This window comes from Dipodomys merriami, unplaced genomic scaffold, assembly GCF_024711535.1.
Source record: "Dipodomys merriami isolate MVZ:Mamm:240054 unplaced genomic scaffold, mDipMer1.0.p SCAF_50, whole genome shotgun sequence".
NCBI classification, from domain to species: domain Eukaryota; kingdom Metazoa; phylum Chordata; class Mammalia; order Rodentia; family Heteromyidae; genus Dipodomys; species Dipodomys merriami.
Window position 1 is genome coordinate 10779189 of NW_027206069.1, and position 17989 is coordinate 10797177.

Sequence of the window (17989 nt, forward strand, 5' to 3'; positions counted from 1 at the left end):
CCCAGTACCGGCATACACACACATACATAAACACAAGAAACAAAAACTGATTTTTGTTTAGATTTGAGATGCATCCCTAATATATATTATTACATGTGTGCAAATATCCCATGATCTGAAAAAGTAGGTGCTGAGTATTTCAGATAAGGGCTGATCAACTGGAAAATTGTTTATAGAGTGAGATGTAAGTTTTTCAGAAAGCCACTGGAGATAATTCACTAAGTCTGGACAACTGTACAAAGAAAAATGAAGAAAACTCCATCTTGAATTTCCTTATTATTTTATCTTGACACAAACTTTTCTTTGTTTATTTTTCCCAGCAACAAATGCCATTTTAAAATAAGTTTTCTTAAGGGCACTGCATTGGGCTTGTAAACAACATATAGTATTAACTAATTTGGATGTTAAAAATTCCTTTTTTCTTTTTGTAGTACTGAGGCTCGAACTCAGGGGCTTGTGTGGGCTAGGCACTTGAGCCATGCCTCTACTTCTTTTTGCTTCAGTTATTTTTGGATAGGATCTCTTATTTCTGTCCCAATTCAGCTTCAGATTGAAATCTACCTACTTAATGAACTCTATATAGCTGGAATTACATACGTGTATCAGTACATACATTAAAAATTCTTGATATGTTGACAGCTACAATAGTTGTGTGAACTGTAAGCATAATTATCTTTATTACAAGGAATGTAAAAAATCTAAGAAGACCATATACTTATGCCATTTAGAACAATATAGAGGCAAAAAAACCCTACCAACACCAACCCCCCAAATCAATCATAACAAAACAAAAACTCCACAAACACCCCCTCCAAAACCAAACCAAACCATCTTAAAAGTAATTATTGAATTTTTTTTAGGCAATCAACTTATGGATTGCCTGCTACTCTCCAAGAATTTTACTGTAAGTACTGTGAGGTTGCCAGTAATATGTACAATTATAAATGAAAATGGAGCAAGAATATACATTAATTTTTAGAGCAATGTAAAAATAGTAAAAGTTCTATTACCTTCCTAAGCCTAAAATGTCCCCAATTATCTTTATGGCTTCCTTGAAAGCGTCCTGGAGTCGAACCAATAAGGTAAACACTAAAAAAAAAATAATAATAAAAATAAAATGGAAGTTACTAAACACAGTGACCTGCCTTGCTAGCTTAAAAAAAAAATCCCCATGGAAACCATACAACCCTGAGAGGTTGAAGGGCTGCCATTTCCTGGTTTTGCCTCCTTAACTATAACAGATTCTCAGCGATGCAGTTGGCAAGCCAGCTCAGGAACAAGACTCACAACTACAAATGTGAAAAAGATACTCTTTTAAGAGTGACCCTGTGGGAAGCTTAAGACCCACTGCCACTTTTAATGCCTGACAGCAATGAGATACAGAACTCGGCCAAATCTGCTTTCACCCCTTCCTCTCCTAGTGTAGCATAGACAAATACACACAGCCTTTCCCAAGGGCCTGTGTTCTAGACTTGCAAGCTGAAGCTATAGCAGGCCACCAGAGATGGTAAGAGAACACACGCACTCGTGCACGCATACACATACACATACATACACACACACACACACACACACACACGCACACACGCACGCACGCATGCACAGGCACATACATACTTTGTCTCAGAGAGGTCATGCTCCTGGATGGTGTTGATCCACTCCTGGAGAGCTGGGTCATTGTAAGCCAGCAAGTAACGGATAAGATCAGCTTTAAAATGTGTTCTGGAATCTCCACAACTGTGGGCTCCAGGGTCAATCCGTGGATACAAGGGGCTCAACCAGATTCTGAAATGGAAAAACAAAAAGAAAACCTAATCTTTAATGGCTGGGAGCACCAATGATCATTAAACTCCCTTTGAATGGATTACACGCTGGCTCTGAGGAAGGGACTCCTGGCCGAGAGACTTCCCGTGGTTCTTAGGACATAGAAATCCCACCGGCGAACAACACTCTGCTGGCTTCCAATCCAAGTCACGTTCATTTCTGAATGCCTGGCCAAGACTCCAGCATCATGTCCACATCAGTGCAGCTCTTTAGCCAAATGGGAAATAAGAAATAAAAAATGCTCCCAGCTAAGGAAAGTACATGTACAAATATATTTTCAATGAATAAATCCATTTTCATAATGAATGTTACAGTGGTTTGGTGTATTTTCATATCATTTACTCCCTGGCTTTTACAATGAGGATATATCACACTTAATATGTTAGGATCAACCTCAAATTCGTAAGCACTTAAAAACAGTTTCCCTATTTTCTTATTCTGATGGGACTATGGAGGAGCTGCCCAACTCCAAGCTGGCAGCCCAAAGACCTAGCATAGAAGCCCTGGGGGATGGCAGAGGCATAGATGACTAGGTGTGAACTCAGTGGACTCCAATCCCCGTGGCTGAGGCTTTTAGAGATGGGGTGCAGACATCTCAACCCTAAATCGGTTGGGATGACACTGACGTGGAGAGGCACATCTAAGAGGGACACTTGAGTATAGAGCACATGGCTCATAGGTCGAGCAGGCCCATGCCCCACGGCTGGAAGGCCTCTGATTTCAACTCAACCCCAGGTGTCACTGGCCCTCGGGAGAACTCAGTGTGAAGAAGGATGCTCTGAATCAGTTCTGGCCCAGTCATGTCCTTTGGCCGCGTGAGCAGGGGCTACACAAATGTCTACATTTCTTCCAACACAGAGCACCGCCAAACAGCGCTTTGCTAGGGCAGGCAGAGATGTGTGGGATGGCTGTGAAACAAAGGACAAAGGAAGCTGTTCACAGCTTCTAAGGGAGGGAAGAGCTGAATTTCATTTAAAGGGATCTAAAATCCCTCTTTAATAAAACCCTCTCTTTTTAAAGAGGTTTCAAAAACTAGATCTGTAAACTACTTAATGATAATAAATTTAAGAAGTAAAAAAAAGTATATACAATAACAGTGAATATAAAATCAAGTGGGGTGCAGGTGGCTCACACCTGTGATTTGATTCTATCTACTCAGAGGCTGCGATCTGAGGGTTGGGTTGAGATATGATGCCAGCCCGGGCAGACAAATCCCTGAGACTCGTATCTTCAACTAACCAGAAAAAAGTCAGAAGTGGAGTGATGGATAAAGTGGAAGAACACCAGCTCTGAGGGGAAAAAAAGTGGTCTTGAATTCAAGACCTATTACTGGAATAAACCAAAACCAAATCCTAACGCTCTCAAATTCAGCTCTTCTTGTGGAGATTCACACTAAATTAACACCTTGAGTTTTTCCTTTGATACCTGTTTTGGAAAGACAAGGGTGAATGGAAGCCAAGAATGCTATGTGGTAAGTTCTGCTGAGAAAAGGAATTAGTTCAGGGTTCAGGTCTTTCATTTTGCAGCCTCTTTCTTGGCTCAGGTTCTTTGCACATGCTGCTCAGTCTACTTGGCTGGAGAGTGTATGAGCACGACCTCAATTTCTATAGAAACTAGGGGAAAAAAACCTACCATACATACAGCTATTTATGTTTATAATAATGGCAGATGTGGATGAATGGTTATATTCCAATGCTTATGCCTCAAGAGAGTGGAACAGGGCTGGGGGAGTAGTAAAGCAGTAGTAAAGGGGTAGTAGTAGTAAAGTAGTAAAGGGGCTGTGAGTGTGGCTCAGAGTATAGCACTAGCATATGTGAGGCCCTGGGTTCAGTCCCCAGCAACCACCAACAAACGCCCAAAACCCACACACACCAAAAAAGCCTAACTCTTTCTGCTTGTGGTTCTTTTCAAGGCCATCTAGGCATTGTTTGTGCAATTAAACAACAGAAAAAGAGGAACAAAGTGAATGCTCTAGCTTTTGGCCCTTCCTGGCACAGGCAGTGACAACCATGAAGTGCGCAAGCACTACAAACCCTTGGGTTTTCTGGTGCCAGTCCTCTCGGATGAGGTTGGAGGTATGGATGACGACGCGGAGGCCTTCTTCATACAGCAAGAGCATCATTTTCCTTCAAAGACAGAAAGGGAGCAAAAGGCAGGAAGAGGATTTTCAGAGTATGCAGTACCTTTCTGATGCAGATGTAATAGCTAGAGGAATTCTTGAGCCCTTATATATTACCAAAGTTTTATTAAAGTTTACAATCTGCCCTTCTAAACATTACTATTATGGAAGTCTGTTTCAGTGACAGAAAACCACCTTCAGAAAATGCTTGAATATTTGGTGGTAAATTTTCACTCCATGTAGCTGGTTCTAGCAAAGCTTTGTCCTCAAGCCTGGCCCATTATTTTTATTACTGTTGTTGTTGTTGCTTTGTAAGGGGCAAGTGTTCTACCACTGAGCTACATCCCCAGCCCAAGGCCGGCCCCTTAAGGTCTGTTGGACATCACTCAAGGCTGGGCAATAGGAACATCTTAAAGGGTGTTTTCAAAGTATGGGTACAACCTCTTCGTGGCATGGCTAGAAGGACAAGCCTGATTACACTGCACTCATTCATTTAAGAGTATATGCTCAGGAACCTGGTTTCAGCACACAGGCAAACCATGTGCATGACACTGACAAATACAATGCATTTCTGACTGTGGGTTGCAATTCAAGTTGCCTTGTGAGATACTCCAGCCCTATTCCATGGACTTTTTGCACTCCAAAGAGGTCACCCTTTTCACCAGTGCGTATTTGGACTTGAAGCTAACATGATCTTTTGCTTCCCTGTTAACTCAATCAGGCCTGGGTAAGCTCGCTTTCTCCAGGCTGCTCAGCACCAAACACATTTCTCCTATTTCATTTCGTGTGAAAAACAGGAGAGAGAGGATGTATCTAAGAACTTTCCATTTGGAGTTTGGGAGTTCTGAGCTTGAATCTATCCTTCTGCCAGTCTGTGTTCAAGAGTCTCAGCTTTTCACTTGGAACTTGGGAGAATAAATCCCAGCTTGGAACTGTTGTAAATGAAATAAAAATACATTGCATTACATGTTTCTTTTGTTTGCTTTTCAGAGGTATTGGGGTCTGAACTCTGGGTCTTGTATTAGAAGGCAAGTGCTCTACTACTTTAAGCTATACCCCCAGCTCTTTTTGCTTTAGTTATTTTTCCGTCTTGTATTTTTGCTGGATCGCAGCCTGTGGTCCTCCTGTGATGTTTAGTTGGAATCACTAGTATGTACCACCATGCCCAACTTGCTGGATGAGACAGTCTTGGGAACATTTTGCCTGGGCTGGCCTCTAACCACTATCCTGCCAGTCTCCACTTCCTGGTTAGTTGGGATTATATGGGTGCTCTCATTAAATGTGAAATGCATGAATGCCATTCACTCCCATGATTCCTTTGGTTCTCTGCTTTATTTTGGCATCTAGTTTCCTCCAGTTGTCTTGTGATTATTTCAGGAATTTAAGTTTTCTCTCCCTAAATACAGTGTCACTTTTCAAGGTTGTAACTCTGGCTTGACTGATTTTATCATTTCCTCGGAGGTTAAAATGCTACTAAATTCTTACAAATGTAACTGAGTCTGCAGGGGCAAAAACAATGACCCATCGCTTCTTCCCAAACAAACACGCTCATGGGCACAGCTCTTGCCACAATGCGAAATTAACGCAAGCTGGCAAACAGCTTCATGCAAGGCTGGAGAATTGACAGCTGTCGAGCCATTTTCTTTCCAGCTACGCGACTTGCTCCCTGAAATCTGGGCAAATTGGCACACAGAGTTGCCATGTTAGCAGCTGATTATAATTAAGGATGAGCCAGTTGGGGATTCATGATAGAAGCTTTACAAATATTTCCATTAATCAAGGCATCAATTACGAGGAAAATCACGCGCTGATGTCAGTGAATCCCATCAAATAGAATTATGAATTAATTTAAGGGGAACCATATTAATCTTCTCATAGATGACTCGGTGTGCTAATAAGGTCACAGTTAAAAACAGAAAAGGGTGAGCAATGGGCGCTCCCCAAAGGAGGGAGACATGCAGCGTTGTCTCTAAGTGGTACGGTGGCCAAAGGGTCACTTCCCAAATGGGAAATCAGGCATGAAGAGGGTGGATGCAGTGGACGTGTGCCAGGCACTATTCTAATTGCTCTAAGTGTGTGTCACCATGCTGAGCCCCAAGGGCGATGCATAGCGGAACAGCTATCTTTATTGTCCAGCTGTAGGATTGTGGTTGGGAGGAGTAGGGACTATGCAGGTCACCCATGGCAGAGCTGACGAGAATCACTCATGCTAGATGACAGGTAGTTGGTCCCCTCACTGTGAATGGCTGACACTGGTGACATTCATGTTATGTGGGAAGAGAGGACTACATGGGGGTAGGAGGATCAGCAAGTAAGGTGAGAGAAAAAGGATGGATGCCCTACCAATTCTGCTCTTTGATTGGCTCTGGCTTAGATGGACACACTGGCCCTCCAATTGCTTTGCTTTCTCTTCCTCCCCTACCTACCCTGCAGGTCATCAGAACTAACTGTGCTCCCAGCTCTGAGGGGGAAGAGTTTATCATCCTAAAACATCATCAGATAGTCCAGGGACTGCACAGTATCCCACAGACACTGGACAGGGGCGGGTCTGGTGCCTCAGGACACTGTAAGCTTCAGGGGCTGAATCTTAGCTATTTCCATATGCTCTGGACACAGAACCTGGGCAATATATGCTTGCTTAGGTTGTGTGTCATCTCAGAGATGTCCCCATGGTCACTGTTGTTACAGACCTCCATCCTCCCCCCCCCCCCCCCCCGGGAGGCCTGCTGTGCCCTCTCCCTAGCAGCTGATAGGACTTTCTCCTGTTCTAACTCATGTGTGCTTTGCTTCTCTCACTTAGAGGGGGACAGCTATATGTCGACAGCCATGACTCAATAACCTAATAGGGCCAGCTGATGGTGGCTCACACCTGTAATCCTAGCTACTTAGGAGGCTGAGATGTGAGAATCACAGTTCAAAGCCAGCATGGGCAGGAACGTCCATGAGACTCTTATCTCCAATAAACCACCAGAAAACTGGAAGTGGCGCTGTGGCTCAATTGGTAGAGTGCTCGCCTTGAGCTGAAGAGATAAGGGACAGCGGCCCAGGCCCAAAGTTCAAGCCCCACAACTGAGAGAGCACAGGTGAGCGGGAGAAAGAGAGGTGAGTCCTAGGGATTGAACTCAGGGCCTGGGCACTACCCCTGAGCATTTCTGCTCTAAGGTAGCACTCTACCATTTGAGCCACAGCTCTACTTCTGGCTTTTTGGTGACTAACTGGAGAAAAAACTCTCACAGACTTTCTTCCTAGGCTGGCTTGGAATCACAATCCTCAGATCTCAGCCTCCTGAGTAGCTAGGGTTACAGGTGTCAGTCCCTGGTTTTTGCCACGATTAAACTAGAAATACACTCTCCCCCCTCCTTGCCAGTGAAGCATTGCTGGCCTGGGTCCTGAGCAGGCCCACCATGCTCAGTCCCCTCTGGGATGACAGCGTAAGTGACACTGTCCTTGACAACAGAGAGCACCAAAGCGCAGGGAGACTACTTACTGGTCATGCTCATTACATAAGGCAGAGCGCGTGGCCATCGCAGGCCCCAGGTGCTAGTGGTGTAGCAAGTCACTCCAAATAAGTGATAGGCTGCTTGTGTTCTAGAGGCAGCCGTGTCTCCTTGCTGGGGCTTCAGCTAAGTGGGGGAGCCAAGGACTTCCCATTTTGTCTTATGTGTACTGCTAAGCCTCTACTGGAAGCATTTGATATTCTCTGGCAACACTGGTACCTTGTAAGCTCAGTGGTACGAAAGGAATATTTTGTGAGTGAGTTTGGTACGTGGACTCACAGCTCTATCTTTGTGGAGAGCTACCATCAGGGATGGTCTGTGGATCCTGCCCCATCCACTGACAACACCTCTAACAAGAGGGCATCTGGGTAACACCTGCCCTCTCGTGGAAGGCCTGAACTGCTTCCGTGCTGGCTCCTTTTCAAGAGGCATTGTCAAAACAGCCCATTTGAAGCACATGCAGAGAAGGTGATCATAATACCACCATTTCAGGCCACCCGAGCAACAGTAATCCCAGCCAGACTCAAGCTAAACATGGCTTCCCAGGAGATTGCTTTGTTCTCCCAGGGCAGCCAGCTTCCCAGCTCCACTACTGGAGATGAGGCTTCCCAGAGAACTGTGACTTAAATTGGGTGCAATGTGTCCAGCAGCAAGTAACAGAAAGGGCTTTCCTGTCTGTACTTACATCTCAGATAATCACCAAAAAGTCCATCTTGGCTGGGGCAGGCATCTCAAACTAACAACTTTTAGTAAGATCAGGCTTCTTTGTATCATGGTGTGAGGCTGACCACAAGTATGCTGCTCAATACATCTCATTCTGGCTCAAATCACAACTGCTCACAAGCTGGGGAGACCCACAGACATGTGGCTTCCACATTTCCAATCACCTACAACCACAAGGTCCACACCACTGTGGCTCAGAACTTCTAAACCCAGTACCCAGAGCCCTGACCAGAATGTGGAATTTCAGTCACAGGTTTGTACTTCCAGCTGGACTAAAGAATCTCAGTATTACATTTAGTTCTATTGCTAAACGACCCACTCCTTCCACTACTGATGGTTGTTTTTCCTCTCCCTGCAGAAGTCATGCATCAATCATTATTATTAGGGCACTGCTAATAACCATATCCATACCTATTTCACAAGAGGTACTTACGTGTGATGGGTTCCAAATGCTATGTCCAGTTTTGCCTAGGATAAAAAAGAAGTCATTTTATTTAAAGTCTCAATTAAGATTCCTGTCTATTTGAAATTAAACTAGAAAAAGAGCAAGGCAATGTTTTTAAAGAACCATGTTTGCTGCCCTCTACTGGACAATAACTTGAATAAAGAGCTTTTATTGTACTGGGTGAGGTTCATTTAAACACAAACAAATATGTACACACACGTACACACATAAATATACATACACACAGAGTTTTTTCAGCACAATTCAATACACAGTGTATTTTTAATTATGGTAATTAGGAGTAAAAAGCCTATTTTCTTTAGGTGTAAAAACCCAAAATTGATTTTAACTAAAGTTTTAGGGGTTTTTTTTGGTCGGTCATGGGGCTTGAACTCTGAACCTGGGCTCTGTCCCTCAGCTCAAGGCTAGCACTCTACCACTTGAGCCACAGCACCACTTCCAGTTTTCTGGTGGTTTCTTGGAGAGTCTCATAGACTTTCCTGCCCCGGCTGGCTTTGAACCATGATCCTCAGATTTCAGCCTTCTGAGTAGCTAGGATCACTGGTGCCCAGCTTGTAACTAAGTTTTAAAATTAGATATTTTGTTTATTATTAGAAGAAACTGATAGTTTTTAGCGCATATTAAAGAAACAATAAACATGGTACAATATGAAGGCATACTGTGATGTCAAAACAGAAACATTCTTGCACTGAAAAGTGCAGGAGATAAAAAGATATTTAGTACATTTTTGTGCATTTGCATTGCAAATGGACGGTAAGTAGAAAAAGAACACATTATATCTAACATTCAGTTCAGCAAGACCTTGGTTAAAAGGATATGCCACGCTGGGAAAGAGCATGGTAAGACAAGTGCTTGAGTTTTACTACAAATGGTGAGCCCATGGGCAGGTCAAAGCACAAAACGGGGATGATGTTAACTTAATATACATAAGGGGTGCCTTCTGGGGCTAGGATACCAAATCCTTTGAACTCCATGATGAATGGCATCAGAAATCTGTTTCAGACATGAACAAATCAGGACTACGTGTCAAAGTAGAATGACAATGTGAGCCGAACATCGGTGACCCTGTCTAATTCACATTTGGAGCCCCCAATGAGACTACAACTGCAGAGTGGGACTTCACGGCGATAATTAAGGTTAAATGAAGTGGTAAGTGGAGAGGAGGTGATCCAATACAGTGAGCGCCCACAGAAGATGGGCTCTCTCCCCATGAGGAGGTGCTCCTCCCGAGAGGAGCCAGGACAAGGGTCTCCCCAGGGACAGAAGCAACTTCTCCCTTGATCTGAGATTCCCTAGTTTTCACATGAGGAAGAAATAAATGTTTAATAGAAGTTTAAGCTGGCCAGTCCAAACAAGCAAACAACAAAAGGCCATCTAGGTATTATTATTTTTGTTCTAGCAGCCTGACTAGATTGGGATACACAGGCTGAGAGCTGGAGCAGAATCCAGGCAGTGTGATGATCCTGGACCACAAGGCCTCGCTCTCCAGCACAGGCCCTGTATTTGCAAAACAAGAAAAATGTCAGCATCTATTCATTCCGTGACAAATGTCCCTTGGCTTCAATGACACGGCGTGATGAAAATTTTAAAAATTCATCTTACACACAATAGCTAAAGGCATTTTAAAAGTTCAGGATGGGGCCACACGCCCTCTGTATCTTCAGTAGAGCTGGGTGCTTGGCGCAGCTCTTTACAGGTTTGGAAGTGTCTCCTATGCCCTCTAGTGGCCAGCCAGGAGCATGCGACCAGCTGTAGGGCTTTCCTAAACTTTCCGGTGTGGGTAGTTATTATTTAGAAGACACGGTTTCCATTTCTTATAATTACTGGCATTTAGGATTCCTTTGACAATGTTTTAGTCTGGAGCTCTCTACCTGCCTAGCTCCTTCTGCTGCTGAGAAAAGAAGCAAAACAATGGAACTTCAGGCAACTCCCATCTGTGTGTCTAAGATGAACCACAAACATACTGGGAGGACGGAGGTGTGTGCTGCTCAGGCTCAGTGTCTTGTGTGTATTAGGCAAGTGTTCTAACACTGAGCTACAGCCCTAGCCTACGTAGGTTTTGAAAACACAACTATATAAAGCATGGTGGATTAAAAACGTTGTGATGTGTACTGCTAAAACCTGATTAGATTGAACTCTTGCACAGGGATCATTTATAGTGAGAAGAATGATAAAATGTGAGTTGCAATGTTCATATTTTGTGGGAGAGGGGGAAAAGACCCAGAGAAGGAATCTGGATGTAGTATCTCCAAGAGCAGAAATTGCATGTCATGTACACAAATGTATTAACCGAAGTATAGTATACGCAGAGGGAGAATTCAAACCATGGTTTAACTCCTTAGAATAATTAACTCACAGTCTATCAAAATAAATACCAGGAAGCTGCTACTTGGTGTGTGTAGGTGGGGGAAATCAAAAAGGAAGGAGGGGGTGGGGAATAAAGTCTCAATATCATATATATGAAAATGGAACTAGGCCCTTTTAGGGGATTGGGTGGTGTTGGAAGAGATGGGGGAGAATGACAGAAAGGGTGACATAGTCCAAGATGCATTGTACTCATAAACTGACATGTTAAATGGTAATCCCTTTGTACAACTAAAGACAGAGCCCCCCCGCCCCCCAGCAGCACAGAGGGAAGTGAATGCCTGAACCTGAAAGAACGAAAGGAAGCAGGTGGATGACTGAACCAAGGCATCACTGCATGTGTAGGGAAGATATCTGTTCTGCATGCTTCCAGAGGAGGAAAACTGGGACCATTGTGTGGAAGGGGCAAGGAGGAAGACCTCGGGTGAACTGAAGGGAAGTCTTTCTAGCCATGGGGGGGAGGGGGGTTCCCACCAATGGACGGTGGTGCTGGAGGATTTTTGCCCTAGGAGGCAGGATGGACTAGCACTCCTTCCAACCCACGTTAAATGGCCCGCAGACCGCTTACCTGACAGAGGGAAACGTTTCCATAAGGCTTTGCCTGGGCATGCAAGTGAGCCTTAGCCTCGCGTTTATCGCCATGCACAAGCAGGATTGGTTTCTTCCTGCAAGGAGATGAGAATGAGCAGAGCTCAGATGACCATGGGCCACAGCCTGAGCCTGAAGCCTGCTGGGCTACAGTGGGGGAGGGGTGGCAATGCAGCAAAGTCCTTGGTTATTTCCTTTCTTTGGTCTAAATGAGCACATAGATAACTATTTGTTTATATAGTTAAGATTCAATTGGGCCTAGAACTTACTAATCAGGCACTTTACTACTTGAGCCAATCCACCAGCCATTTTAGCGTTCAGTATTTTTCCAAACAGGGTCTCGCTTTTTGCCTGAATCACCCTGTATTGTGATACCCCTAATTTACACTACTTGGTAGCTGAGATGACACGCACATACCACTACTCTCAACTTTTTATTGGTTGAGATGGGGGGGAAGGGGGGGAGAAAAGGGGGGTATCTTATGAACTTTTTGCCCAGGCTGGCCTTGAACCACAATCATCCTAAAAGACAACTATTATTGTATAGTCTGATGTTTCTTTTTCCTATTTTTTGGATTAAGTAACAGATACATAACACACTGCACCTATATGCCCCAAAACCATATTATATGCTATGTATACTGTGCATTAACCAGGATGCAAAAGTAAGTAGGCCCCAAACCAGGCACAGTGGTGCAATGTGTGTAATCCCAGACTTTGGGAGGTAGAGCAGGAGGATAGCAGTTCATAGCTACACTAGGGAACACAGCAAGTTCCAAGCTAGCCTAGGGTACATGTAAGACAGTGTCTCTAAATAAACAAACAAATAAATAAGAAAAAAGGGAACCTGTCTCAAGCCCACAGACTGAAAGAGACTTGTAAAGACATAGCTGGGTTTCAGGGGACCAGAGCCCAAAACATATTGCCATTGTTTGAATTCTGAAGACTCCATGAAAAGAGTCTTTGGAAACAAACTTAAATGGCTTCTGCAGGAATCCTTCATCATCTCCAGTTAACTCAAAGCAAGATGATCCTTAGAAATCAGTATGCTGCTACTAGGGCTTCCAGCACAAGAAAAATGGAATTTTTCTCTGGCAAGCAATCGAGCGATTTCATACCTGCAGCCGCTTCCTCGTGATTCTGCCACATGTCACATGAAAGGATGACATTCAGCTAGAAAACCACACCACAGCTCATGCCCCTTCAGTGCTAATGCCCAGCTGTCCCATACCCACCTCAGCTTTACTCTAACCGGGCAGGCAAAGCTCAACGAGGCGGCTTATATTCTAACCTTTTTCCTACAACTGGAAAAACTGTATGGAGGAAAAAACTTCAGAAATATGTACACATCTAACACCTGGACACAAGGAATATCATCAGGTCATAAGGACATTTTGAAAAAGATAAAAGATGATTAATTTTCTATGCACACATTCTAGATGTGAACTAAGGGACTATGGCTGTGGACAGGGTGGTGGATATTGTGTAAGGTTGGAAGTGCTGCTCTAACAAAATGCTAACAATACTGGGTAGCTCAAACTACTCAGTTTCAGAAGCAAGAACTCTGAGCTCATTCTCCTGAAGCTGTGTGGGAAAGCCTGCCTCTGGCAGTCTCCTGTGTTCCTGATGTCTTTCATCTGTTTATCTACATTTCCTTTTTTTTTTTTGGCCAGTCCTGGGGCTTGAACGCTGGGCCTACACACTTGTCCCTGGGCTCCTTTTGCTCAAGGCTGGTGCTCTACTACTTCATCCACAGCTCCACTTCCAGCTTTTTAGTGGTTAATTGGAGATAAGAGTCTCACAGACTTTCCTGCCTGCGCTGCCTTCAAAACATGATTCTTCAGATCTCAGCCTCCTGAGTAGATAGGATTACAGGCATGAGCCATGTTTCCTTTACTAATGATGACAACAGCCTTATGGATTACTACTCTTCCCCGACACCAATGACCTCAGTGAGACTTGACTTGATCCTCTCTGTAAAGCTGATCTCCAAATGCAGTCGTATTGGGAGATGAAGAACCACGCTTAGTTTAGGATTCTTAACCAGTCTTTCAGTCTTTCACTGGCATTATCCAGAGGAGGGAGTAAAGGAAGTACAGTCTACACATTGCCAATACTGTACAGAGGTGGGGATGGGGAGGACTGGCCTTCAGGGTCTTTGAGAAGCAAAAAGAAGAGAGAAAGGGTCAGTGCAACACAGGAGCATGCTGCAGGAGCTGGTGGCAGCGGTCATGGTGCCTCTGGACAGCTACTCTCTCCTTTTCTAGCAAAGCTGGATTTGATAGAAGACAAAGTATGCTCAGCTAGAGGATCTTACTTCCGGTGTCCCTTAGAGCTGGTTAGTGTTGTGAGGCAGAGCTGCGCTCAGTGAACAGAAGCAGGTGTTGTGTGGGACCTGCCAGGCCTGCGGCTTGGAGGGGTATGGATGAGACATCAGCCCTTTCTTTCTTCTCTTCCTTCCTGTTACCTGGAACTCAGACAAGAGCTGCAGCAATGACGGCCATCCTAGACCATGAGGGAACTTAAGATTTAAGTCACACACTAGGACACTGGGACAAAGACAGAAAAGGTAGATGGAGAGCTCGTGGAGAAGAATCATGGTGCTCCCACTCTAGACACACATTGTTTCCAGACTCAGGCTAGAAAATGTAATTTCTGCTTTGCTTGAGCTATTGTATTCTGGGTTTTCTGTTAACACGCAGCTAAACTGAGGTTTCGAGTGCCCAAGTTGCCTGGGAAATTTTAATATCTCACCATGCACAAAGGATTTCATGTCTTCCTTCTTCTACCCTTCTTGCTGTTATGATTCTGCCACATACATAAACGTGTGAGAGTCAGAGAGAAGCACCTGTCAATGTGCACAGCTATGCTTATCTGGTCTGCGTGGCTGCTGGTGGCAGAACAGAAAATCCATCACCTCCATGGCATGGATACAGGAAGGTCAGGACCTTCTTTCTCAACTCTAGACCCAAAGGAAGAACCATCCAAGAAACTAAGAGATCTTCAGAGATGAACAGTACTGATGTGCTAAGCAAAGAGTGGTATGCTGGACCCCTGCATGGAATGTGTATGTCCAGACACAACTCGGACATGATCGCTTCCTTCATGCTTCCATTGAACACAAGGTCCCATTATTTGCGTTGGAATTTGTCCTTATCTACTTATAGATAGAGCACAGAGGGAAACTCTAAGATCTGTAGAAAAGAATGCTTGTGACTTAATGGTTGGAAACTGTGGTTTCCCCCAAATAATCTCTGTATGATTTCAATGGTGTCATAAGAGATGGGTGGCTTTTGCCTGAGAAATCTTTCAGTCTTGTGTTAGAAAGTGCTACTCTGATGAGGGTGTCCCAGTACCCGCGGGACTCACCTGAACTCGGGTGGATACTGCCTTATGAGCCAGTCCACATCAAAGCAGTAGTTAAACTAGACAGAGGAGAAAGAGAGTCACAGGTAATTCAATCAGGCAGACGTGGGAGAAACTGTTATTTAAATGGAAAGACACTCTAAAATAATAATGCACTACATGTATTATTTAGAAACCTAGTCATGCTGCAACACCCATAAATGACCCTGAAATTATCTTCAAGAAATATACTGCTAAAGCCACTCACATAAATGGAGCCAACTGCACGAGGAAGTAGGCTCTAAGGAAATTATCTCCACAGGCTTCAGGCAGGGTTCGTGCTTGTCAACAGGGTTTAGATGATTTCAAGTAGCCCTGAAGTTAAATTCTCATAGCTCTGAGATGTATTTAAAAAGATATGACCTTTTTTCCTCTAGGTACTTGTAGAAAGATACATACTAGAGATAAAGATCCCAGGACTTGTAGGAAAGGGAATTTCCTTTCAGCTGAACTTCTCAGAGGGCTTGGTTCACAGGCCTCGGGGTATGCGTGCTCATTAGGCTAGTAATACTCACACTTTTTTTCTTTTCTTTTTTTTTTTGGTGCCAGTACTGGGACTTGAATTCAGGGCCTCTGTTCTCACTTGGCTTTTTCACTCATGGCTAGCTTGCCACCACTTCAGTCATGGCTCTTAACTTCCAGATTTTTGCTGGCTAATTTGAGATAAGAGCCACATAGGCTTTTCTGTTTGGGCTGGCTTTGAACCATGATTTTCAGATTCCAGCCTTCTGAGTAGCTAGGGTTATAGGTGCCCAGTTAACAATCACATCTTGACCACATGTTCTACACTGGTCTTACCTTAGTGGCCTCTTCTCACGCCCACAGAATTCTGAACACAGAAGCTCAAATTAGCTCAGAGAGCAGAGCACCCACAAATTCACCCCACATCCCACTGGAGACTAGGATTCTCAAGGGCAAACCAAGCAAGAAGGGACCAAGCAGGCTAGCTTGCTTCAGATGACAAGCATCTTTTCTATCTCTTAAGAATCTGTGCTGTTACTGTGCCTAAACACCAACAGACCAGCCTAGCCAGGGAGGAGATGGACATGCCCAAGTCCCCTTCGGGCCCTTTCACTACTCTCTGGGATATGAAGAATACTTGTGTTTTTTTCCTAAATCAAATCAAAATTAACTTGCCCTTCACTATCCACACTCTCCCCAGGGATGCCAGCATCATCCTTTGAAATCATCAGGGTTCCAAAAAGTCATCTTTCAGGCTGGATTATCCAAAACAACTTTTTGGCCACTCCTTGTGGCATGGTCAAGAGTCAGATGTGGACTGGCATTGGTGGCTCACGCCTGTCATCCTAGCTACTCAGGAGGCTGAGATCTGAGGATCACAGTTCGAAGCCAGCCTGGGTAGGAAAGCCTGTGAGACGCATCTCCAATTAAATGCCAAAATGCTGGAGATGGAGCTGTGACTCAAGGGGTGGAATGCTAGTGTTGACCAAAAAAAAGTTCGGGGACAGTGTCCAGGTTCTGACTTCAAGCCCTAGGACTAGGAAAAAAAAAAAAAGACAGATATGACCCACAGTCACTCATATTCTGTGTCAGTGCCTATACATCCCATAGTGAGGGTACTTGGAGGCTGACTCCAGACAGGGATCTTCCACAGGACTGACATATGTTCTGTTATAAAGTCATTTAATTATTGCCCACCTGAACAACATCAACAACAATATCAACAACAACAAAACTTTACACTCACCTGAGCTGAAGAAACAAGCGTCCCAAATAGAGGAGATAAAATATCTACAAAGACAAAAGATAAAAATAGGATTCAGTCAGACAAAAAAAATCCTTAAGCCTAACAAGCATCATTATCGTATGTAACAGTTATGGATCATAAAGATTTGGATCAGAAAATAAGAAACTGAAAAGCTACCACAAAGTGACTAACACTTTAAAAACATCTATGAAAAAAATGTCCCCATGCCATCATATGGTATTTATTATATGTCGTTTTACAAAATACAATGTAAAACTAAAATCTAACACTTCAATACTAACAGAGCTTTGAAGCTGTTAACACAGGTAACGTGATGCCTGTTCATTCCAGGATCTGTGAATCTTCACATCTCCAAAACCCCTACTATTGTCTCTACCTTTTGAAATCTGTCCACCTTTCAAGAACCATTTGAAGTCCCCCTTCCTCCATGAGATCTTCTAGACCACTCACAGTTCCAGCTTATGGGAGTCTGGCATAACAAACTGCATAGATTTAGATACCAGAAAGTCTTGAGTTAAGCCACAGCTCTGTGGACTTGGGCAGTTTATGTAACTGTTCTAAACCCCAGATGATGTCCACAGAGGACCTTGGGAACATCTCCTCATTGGTTGTTCTGAGGGTAAAATATACTTAAAAGCTCTTTTCATGACATGATCTCCTCTTCTTCAAATCCTGGTGGTCCATCAAAACAAAACAATAAAACAAAAACAATTACAAAGAAAAAACCCCCCAAAAGATAGTCTACAGAATGGGAGAAAACATATTTCAAGCTAGTCAAAGGATAAAGAGAAGTATCCAGAATATACAAAGAGCTAATAAAAAAATTAGTCAGCATAAGAACAAATTCAATAAATGGGCAAATGATCTGCAAACACAGTTCTTGGAAGAAGTACAAGTGGCTACTAACACAAAAATGTTTGTTTCCTTAGACATAAAGGAAATGCATACCAAAACTATATTAAGATCCCATTTCATCCTAGTGAGAGCGGCAGCCATCAAGAAAAAACAGCAAATACTATCGAGGATGTAGGGGATAAAGAACCCTTATACTAAAAAACAGACCTACCTTACGATCCTGCCCTATCATCCTTGGTCATACGCCTAAAGGAGTGTGAATCAATATACAATCAAGGTACCTGAACACCCATGTTTACTGCAGCACTGATCACAGAAATCAGATGAAATGTCCAACCACTGATAGATGGAAAATACTCTATACAGAGATAGAGCGGGAGATCATCATGTGGAGATAAGCCAAGCTTAAATGGCCAAAT

General features: G+C 43.7%; 1 protein-coding gene across 5 annotated transcripts in view; it reads right to left on the bottom strand.

The window, feature by feature from the left end:
* LOC138810523 (tyrosyl-DNA phosphodiesterase 1-like) overlaps positions 1-17989 on the bottom strand; it is a 68141-nt gene that overhangs the window by 44939 nt on the left and 5213 nt on the right. For all 5 annotated transcript variants that reach the window (XM_069997753.1, XM_069997751.1, XM_069997750.1 and 2 more), the window contains 7 exons: positions 16695-16738; positions 14951-15006; positions 11562-11658; positions 8597-8631; positions 3858-3950; positions 1618-1785; positions 1011-1089 (listed from right to left, as the gene is read on the bottom strand). In XM_069997753.1, coding sequence (XP_069853854.1) covers positions 1011-1089; positions 1618-1785; positions 3858-3950; positions 8597-8631; positions 11562-11658; positions 14951-15006; positions 16695-16738 — 572 coding nt within the window. The remainder of the gene's footprint in view (positions 1-1010; positions 1090-1617; positions 1786-3857; positions 3951-8596; positions 8632-11561; positions 11659-14950; positions 15007-16694; positions 16739-17989) is intronic.